Below are 8,495 nucleotides of genomic sequence, written 5' to 3'. Positions count from 1 at the left end.
AGTAGAACAACATCTTCTGTTGCCACCTCTTGAAGTTCAGACCAGAAAATTTTTCAGGTCTCTCAGCATGATTAGCCATGATGTTTGGAACTGGTGTATTTGGGTTCACAGGAGGGTTAGCACCAGCAGCAGGAGTTCCAGTAGCAGCGGGAGTTCCAGACATTCTAAAAGAATCGTAACCACAGTTAAATAGATTACAGGAAAAAGTCGATACAAAATCGATTCAGAATAAAAGAAAAGGAAAAAATGAAATGGTTAGAACAAAGAATAATCTGTTTAAGACTGTTAGTATAGGGTCTTCGTTTTCCTCTTAAGAATGGTTCCTGTAATGAAGAGATTAGCAGCAAACGATGTGGCTGAGGCTCGAGTTGGACTCGATTCCCTTAAACAGATTCGCCGTCTGTTCCCAGGGTACAACAACCTTAGCAGTATTGTGTACTGCCGGATATGACGACTTGCCTGAAAGAATCGCCGGAAGCAGGAGTACAGAGAAGGAGGAAGAAGAAGAGTATTTCCATCCGTGTGTTTGAATGAGACGGCCAAGGTCTTCTTTTATAGTTGAATCTTGAAACGGAAACAAATCACTAATTGATTGAGCGTTTAATGGCAATAAATGTCATTAATTACGCAATTAATGCATCCGTTACAGAATTCAAAAATAGGGACCAAAACTGTTAAGTTTAGCAAAAACAAGGGTAGCGCGCGCCCGAGTTTTCGGAGCTGCATTCGTGTCCGCAGGTCGCACCCATGCACGAGTTCGGTGTTTTTGGTCTACGGAACCAAGATTTGCACCCCCCCTGCGCGCGGGTAGGAATTGTAGCATAACCATAGACACAAACTTGTAAGCCTTCCATGCAATGAAGCTTATAAACCTTGTTGAGTTTGGTCTCTCTACCAATGTGGGACTCATTCCCACATTCCTCTCTTTTGCTAAACTTATTCTCAAATACCCATCTTTGAGTATCGATATCTCATTCACTTATACTCTATTTTGGACATATAATATATCGTTTCGAAGTCCTCATGGAGGAGAACACAAACCCACTTAGAGTTCGTTATATATACAACATATGTATATATTTATATATGTCCAAAGTTAGTAAAATATAAATATTTATACTAAATTTCCAACACTTCAGTGATAAAGGTGCCGGCAAAAGGAGATGACGTTGCCAAACTTTGATGAAGAAATAATAAATTATGTTGGTCACAAACTTTTATGAATACACCCAAAAAGTGTTTGATGCCATTTAAATAAATATTAGTCGATCGTCTCTTGTTTTGGATTTTGTCTCCTGTAGACAATGATAGTATCCATAGGGTTTTGATCGATGGTTTTTTGCAAAAGAGGGGGAATGATTTGTGGTTTTATAGGGTTGTGAAACTGATAACCTAATTTAAGGGGATATTAATTGATTTTGTATTTTTACCATAATTAGTTATAGTATAGATTACTATTATACCCTTATATTTAATTATTTAATTTATTATTTTTTTAATTATTTACTAATTTCTGATTGGTGCATTAAGGAACACAATAGTTGCTAGAAACATTTGAACCTATATATATATATATATATATATATATATATATATATATATATTAAAAAAATCAAATCTTAAAAAGAAAAAAGCAAGGCATGTTGGTAAAAAAGATGACACTTCAAACATGTTTTTTTAACAAGATAGCAAAAAATCTACTACTACTATTACAAAAAAAAAAAAAAAAAAAACATCTATGACTAATATATTAGAGATTGATTAAACAGACTTAGAAAAATTAGCATATATGACCACATAAATTTATAGGATTGACACTTATACAATATTAATGTGTATCCTTCAAAATCAGTGTTTATCATGTGTTTTATGTATAGATGTTTTTCTTCTACATTTCTATCCCATTTAGCTCGCAGATAGTTGTTTACGCGTTCCTAGACTGATATAGCAGACCTTGAGTTTTTCCAGAAACAACCTACCTGGTGATTATTGTTGAATATTCATGTAGTATAAAAATATCAAGAAAAAGGGCAAAAGGGAATAGCTTTACTTTGCCATAATTTATGTATAATATTAATTCAATAATTGCTCAAGGTACTACTTCAGTTTATTGATAAATCTAACCAGGGGAGGAACCGAGGTAAGAACATTACAAAATGTAGCACACATTAGAAGCTCCTATTGCATAAAGAAAAATGCTCCTACAAGGCTACAACCATTGCATATGATTTGGCTCTATATATTTCTATGAAATTCCAGGTATGCATGGCATTGGCTTGTGATATCAGAGTCAAACTATTCCAACAATTGAGAAAGATGATATTATGGAATTTAGATTTACTAATTATATAATTATATTGATTTTTTAAAAATGATTAAAAATTGGATTTTTGTAAATTCGATATTTTAAAAACAAGTAATATGATATTTTAACTCCAAACAACAAATGACTTTTCTTTTTAAAAGACAACACCACACCTATATTTTATCACATTTATGTAAAGACAACACCACACCTATACTTTATCACAAGATATACATGAAACGGATATATTTATATTTATTGTCAAAAATGTCACGTTGCTTACATTTTTCTTGTCAAATAGCAGCAAATTAACTAAGTGAATCACAAACATTAAAATGTAGCAAAATTAACTTTAAAACCCCAAAAAAGTTAGAAACAAAAATTGACAAAGAAAACATTATAAAAAACAAAAACTATCTCTACTTTGCTATGAGTCATTAGGTTTATCGTTCGCCGGACTAAAAAGCATCTCCAATCGGAACTCCGAACCTGCTATAGAATTGCCCTTAGTTCCAACTTTATCCAATTCTGCTATCGAAAACTGAAAAAGAAGATCAAAAATCTTAAAATTAAAAACCAATCATAGATTTATTTCCAACATTCGAACCTAACAAGATCGATTAAATTAAGTACCTGTATCAAGTCATTTTCAATAAACCCGGTGTTAAAGCAAACATAGAAGAGACGACCCCCAATGTTCTTTTCATAGAATGTCACACACACATCTCCAGCAACCTGCCAAACCATTATATATACAACGTTAATAATTAATTTTACAAAAAACCTTGATTTTCATAAATGACGGAGGTTTATTGAATCAGTAATCACACACCTTTACTGTTTTATCACAAAAATAGTGGTCAAGGCAGTTTTGTGTCTCTTCTTCCTCGATCTCCGAGTTCCCAAAACCACTGTTTTTCCTAACTTTTCTGCAGAAATTTCGGCAAGCATCCACCGGTGAACGATATATATCTCCTGTAACCTCTTGCAGTTCCGAAACAACAAAAAAGATCGATTCTACAGATTTGGTGTCAAAAAGCCGAATCCGCCTGAGCTCTTTGCTACATGGTTTTGGAAGGCTGACCTCTGGTAAACAGCCATCTGGAAAGGTAAGAGATCTCTGCCAATAGTTGACGTAACGCCGTTGGCTTGGTGTCATCACCTGCCACCATTTCCATATTTAATATGGTTATACTTTCCTTGAAGATTTTCATTATCATAAATATTGGAAGACAAAGTAAATATAAAACTTACTCGAAGATAATTTGTGGACCCTTTATCTGCATAAACAGGAAGAGCCTCTTCTGCCAACATGCGGACGTAAACCAAGTAACATGATACCATCAACCCTATTCGACCTTTACCCGCCTGTTGAATTTTAAAAAATACTTTACTTTTTAGTTTTTTATATCAATAAATAATTTACATGAATATAAAGAATTCCACGAAGTATAGAATTTTGAGAATATATTTACCATGCAGTGGATGAAGACAACATTCTTTGGGTCACTTGAAAGCCATGAATGGACACTTTCACAGAATCCCTTGATCATTTGTATCGATGGGGCATGATTATCATCAAACGGAAATCTTTCCACAAGATTATTAAAAAGAGATGGATCATAAGCTTGCTCTGTACATAAATTATAGACCTACAAGGTAGAAAAAAAAGTAAGAAACAGTAATTTGATTTCTTACTTACCAATTAATACAGGTTTCTGTAAATAAAAGTTTTTACCAATATTACACAAATTGGTAAGTAAATATGGCTTTATAAATTGGTAAAAACGTTGTAAAGTCGTTACTTAAAATTGACACTATCTAAATCTAGAAAAAACACAACATAATGTTTTCTTTTTCTATGGAATCGAATGAATGAAAAGTTATAATACAATCCAATTTTTTATTTGTAGAATTTTTAATTAGACAACTTTTTTAAGAATTTCATGATGATTATAAAATCATAATCTTCTTACAAAATTAACCAGCACATATTTTCTTTATTGTAATGTTTGGCTTAATTTTATGCTTTCTAAATAATAAAATTTATAACTATTATTAAATAATATAAAATAGTGTATACATTCCTGTTTACATATAAGATAAAAAATTCATCTGAAATTTTCATTCGAATGATATGGTCAACCAAATATAACAAGATAAATCGAATATAATAACTAATTTTTTTACCTTGTAATGTCGAGGATGCTTTTTTTGCAAAAACGCCTTGACTTGTATCATAGGATTTTGATACATAGCTCTCATTAGCTCGGCTGGAAATGACATTGCTAAAATGCGATTTGTGATATAAGACATATCAAGCTCATAGCTACCACCACCAACCACCACCACCCGCCTTTTCTTTTGTTGTCTTGTTAGGAGTCTTGAAACTTTCACACCCATTTTTTTGTTGTAAAAAATACTAAACTATATGCAAAAATCAAAATATATTAGTTAAAAATCAACATAATACACAATCAACCCTACACAACTGAAGCTTCTATTACGTCGTATAATTTATAATATATATAGATATTTTGCTCTTCTTCTGTATATACACATTGACCCGTTTGATTGTTAACTTCAACTCAATGGCAAAAATCTTCTTTATATTTTTCGTAAATCTTTTATGTTTTCTATGTTTTCTTTGGGGTTTGGTCGTAGTCTCAATCTACGAAACATAGTCAAAACTTTTTATCCTACATTCATAATTCTTAAAAGAACATACTATATTCATAATTCTTAAAAGAACGTAAACATTCGAAGATGTAAAGTTGAGATTACCTGATACTGAAACTTAACCTTAAGTTTCTTGTTTCCTCTTCGTTCTTCTGAGTCTTTGTGCGATAGGAGTACGATACGGCTATTTAAGATTGTTGGTATATATAAGATTAGGGATTCGTATTTATATCTCTTTGTATGTATATCTTTATCTCCTGATATTTCCAAATATGATTTAATCTCTCATCGTTTATCACAAATTCACAATTCAAAACTTACAATACAAGGAAATATAACTGATATATTACAATTAGAGTACAAATCGATTTCCTATATTCTCTTCTTTAGTTTTTTATAATTTTCACTTTTGCACCCCACCTTTATTTCCTCTTCCAAGTTTAGCCCTCAACTATTGGGATTTACATCTAATTCCAGTGCTTTTTTCCTGGGTGTTACGATTAGAGATGCACAAAACATAGGATACAAGGAAATAGGGAATATGACTTATTAAGATAATTAATTTTTCGGATTGATCACATCTAGGTAATTATTTTATTATTATTTTTTGTACACATCTAGGTAACGAACTTTTTGGAAGTGTTTACATATGACCATTATGACCTGTTGTTGCAGGTTACATCCGGTTACAATGATCATATGTAAACACTTTCAACAAATTCGTTACCTAAGTGTGTACAAAACAAAAGTTATCCAAACATGAACAAAACGAAAAGTAAGAGTAAATTACACGAATGGTCCTTGTGGTTTGGGGGAATTTGTGCGTTTGGTCTCTAACTTTTTTTTTAACTCAGATGGTTCTTACTGTTTAATTTTGTTGCGCGTTTGGTCCATCTCTTACCTAAAAAGACTATTGTGCCCTTATTAATTTATTTTTTAATTAATTTTCTTATTTATGTATTCATTTTTATATATTTAAAAAAATTAATAGACCACACATCTGTATCTCCTCACCCTAAACCTGAAACCACATTTGAAAATTTTAATCTGGGTCCCACCGGTCACCATCCCATTTCTTTTCCTCCCCAACTTCTATTTTCTTTTCATCTTTAGTGACATCGACATCTTCATCATCCCTTCTTTTTTCGATCCTTCAACTCCGGCGAACCAACACCACAAAATATGGAAAAGAAATAGAAGTTGTGATGCATTGGGTTGTAGTGGTGGAAAATTCGATAAAGAGAAGTTGGGGAGGATGAGAGATGGAATGGTGACCAGTGGGACCCACATTAAATTTCTTAAATGTGGTTTCAGGTTTAGAGTGAGGAGATATAGATATGTGGTGTCTATTAATTTTTTTTAAATATATAAAAAATAAATACATAAAAAAGAAAATTAATTAATAAATAAATTAATAAGGGCACAATAGTCTTTTGACAAAATTGCAAAAGTGGTCCCTGTAGTATGCATTTTTTCTGAGGTTTAGTCCAAACCTCGACTTTTTTCGTTTCATGGTCCTTTTGAGCTAGTTTCATTGTGGATTTGGTCCCTCTATAAAACTGCAATGACTCTAATACCCTTCGGTATTTATTTTCTATTTTTAAATTCATTTCTTTAAAGTTTATTAATAATTTATTCATTTTAATATCTAAACAATGAGAGGGCCCACCTCCTCTCTCTCTTTCTCTCTCTCTCTCTCTATTTAATCAGTGGCCTAGATTAAATAGGCGATTACATGTGTATACAACACGGTTGATCTTGTAAAAATCACGATCGTCGGATAAATTTGACCCAATAGTCGTGATTATTTCTTACATTTCTCACTAGTATTTAGCTTCTTACCTGATTAAAAGTCTATTTAAGAATTTATATGTGAAACAAAATTTGGTGATTTAATAGTAAATTTGATGAATAACTATTCACCTAGACAAAAAATAATAATAATGGTATTTCATCCTAATTGTTAAACAAAATAGACCAACATATTTGTCTTTACCATATGGCTATTATTGACAACATTTATTGTATTTTATTTGTTTAGAACTGTATTAGAAAAATAATACGACAATTAAGAATTATCATGTACAGGTGTCAAGTGAAACACGGAAAAAAATAGTCGTATATCATAAATTCAAACTCAAATGATTCCTATATTTCATTATTTATTACAAGTGTCAAAAGCCTAATTTCAAATTATCAAGTTGAAAGTGCAAAGCAATTAAAGAGAAAGAGACAACTCTAAATTGTTTTCGTACACGAGTGGGCCAAAAGAACAAGAGCAGTAAAAACCAGGGATGTGGTTTGACGTTTTGATAAAGTAGGAGGATAGCTTTTGAAAGATTTAGTTCATAATTGTGAAAATTTATTTGTTGCAATAATCTGGTACGTGTGGACACGAGGGTTCACGCGCACTAATTGCCGCCTTTTAAGGATTTCAAAAAAATAAAAGTTTTCACGCCACGTCAAACTATTATTTCCGTCATGTGACGTGTGACGGTGTTTTTTTTTTTTTTTTTTTTTTAAGGTTAATTACTACCAACAAAATTGCAAAAATGGTCCTCCGCAAAATTTTATGATTTTAATTTAAAAAGTTATGGTTGTGTATTAATGGTTTAAAATCGGTTCTTTTTATTGGTTACGATCCCTATAGATTTAAAAAAACGATTATACCCTTATGATTTATATTTTTCATTTTCTTAAAAAAAAGTCCATCTCTCTCTCTCTCTCTCTCTGAATTCATAACCCACTTTCTCATTATGATGAACATTGTTCAGTGAGTTAAGAACACAACACACACATAAACGAAGTCAGAGGTGGGTATGTTCTTAGTTCCATGTCAGAAACAAAGATGGAGAATGGTAGATATGAAACAAAAACCACACACAAGACAACATAAAATGATTCCCTTCTGTTTATATCAACTGCAAAGATTTAAGGTCAAATGGGGTATGGGTTTTTTATGGCGATTACAAAATTAATATCCATAGATGAGGTGTAAGAAGCATTACACCAATCTCACAATAGTATCGTCGGCGTATGTGCTTGTTTTCTCCTGGAACTTTTGTTGTATCTCACCGCAACTCAAGAACAGGCTCATCTCCAAGTCTTGTCATAGGTTTTTCTTCATCGGAAGATGCACAAAGCCTCATCTCCTGCATTAGAATCGACCCCCAAAACGACCACAATATTGTTCATGATTTTGGATTTTGGATTGCAGATTTAGGTATGAATGTTGCCTCTTCTCCTCCGTTAGAATCGATTAGTTTATTTTATGTTGCGATTCTGATTCTCTAGATTCTACTTGGGCTGAGACGATTATGGATAAGATCGAGAAGAAAATCTTAGTTTTGATATATTGGAGGATTGTGATTTAGGTGGGGTGGTAGGTGAGGCGTTTGACGGTGGGAATGAGGAGGCATTCATAGATGGGGACGGAGGTAAAGAATATTTGGTCGTAGGGCTTGAAGGGAGGCCGGAGAGAATGGGAAGTGGGAGATTCAGACGACTTCAT

At 32.4% G+C, this 8,495-nt stretch overlaps 1 protein-coding gene across 1 annotated transcript; it reads right to left on the bottom strand.

The window, feature by feature from the left end:
- Positions 1–2,732: 2,732 nt before the first annotated feature.
- Positions 2,733–4,708, bottom strand: LOC145127486 (phosphatidylinositol 3,4,5-trisphosphate 3-phosphatase and protein-tyrosine-phosphatase PTEN1-like). The gene is made up of 6 exons (XM_079062676.1): positions 4,496–4,708; positions 3,781–3,957; positions 3,560–3,673; positions 3,138–3,467; positions 2,939–3,040; positions 2,733–2,846 (listed from the first exon to the last, which is right to left on the bottom strand). Exons 1-6 carry the CDS (start codon positions 4,706–4,708, stop codon positions 2,733–2,735), a joined length of 1,050 nt encoding a protein of 349 aa, XP_078918802.1.
- Between the last annotated feature and the right edge of the window lie 3,787 nt (positions 4,709–8,495).

This window comes from Lactuca virosa, chromosome 7, assembly GCF_052849685.1.
Source record: "Lactuca virosa cultivar CGN04683 chromosome 7, Lactuca_virosa_CGN04683_v6, whole genome shotgun sequence".
NCBI classification, from domain to species: Eukaryota; Viridiplantae; Streptophyta; class Magnoliopsida; order Asterales; family Asteraceae; genus Lactuca; species Lactuca virosa.
The sequence above is the reverse complement of the archived record's forward strand: the minus strand, read 5'-3'. Positions and strand labels throughout refer to the sequence as shown.

Bases quoted from the DNA above. Each gene is read 5' to 3' on its own strand.
- LOC145127486 (XM_079062676.1), bottom strand. From the start codon at position 4,708: ATGGGTGTGAAAGTTTCAAGACTCCTAACAAGACAACAAAAGAAAAGG. The intron at 3,674-3,780 runs GTAAATATATTC...AAAATTCAACAG, and splicing joins TTGTCTTCATCCACTGCATG to GCGGGTAAAGGTCGAATAGG. The intron at 3,041-3,137 runs GTGTGTGATTAC...ATGGTTTGGCAG, and splicing joins TTTGTGATAAAACAGTAAAG to GTTGCTGGAGATGTGTGTGT.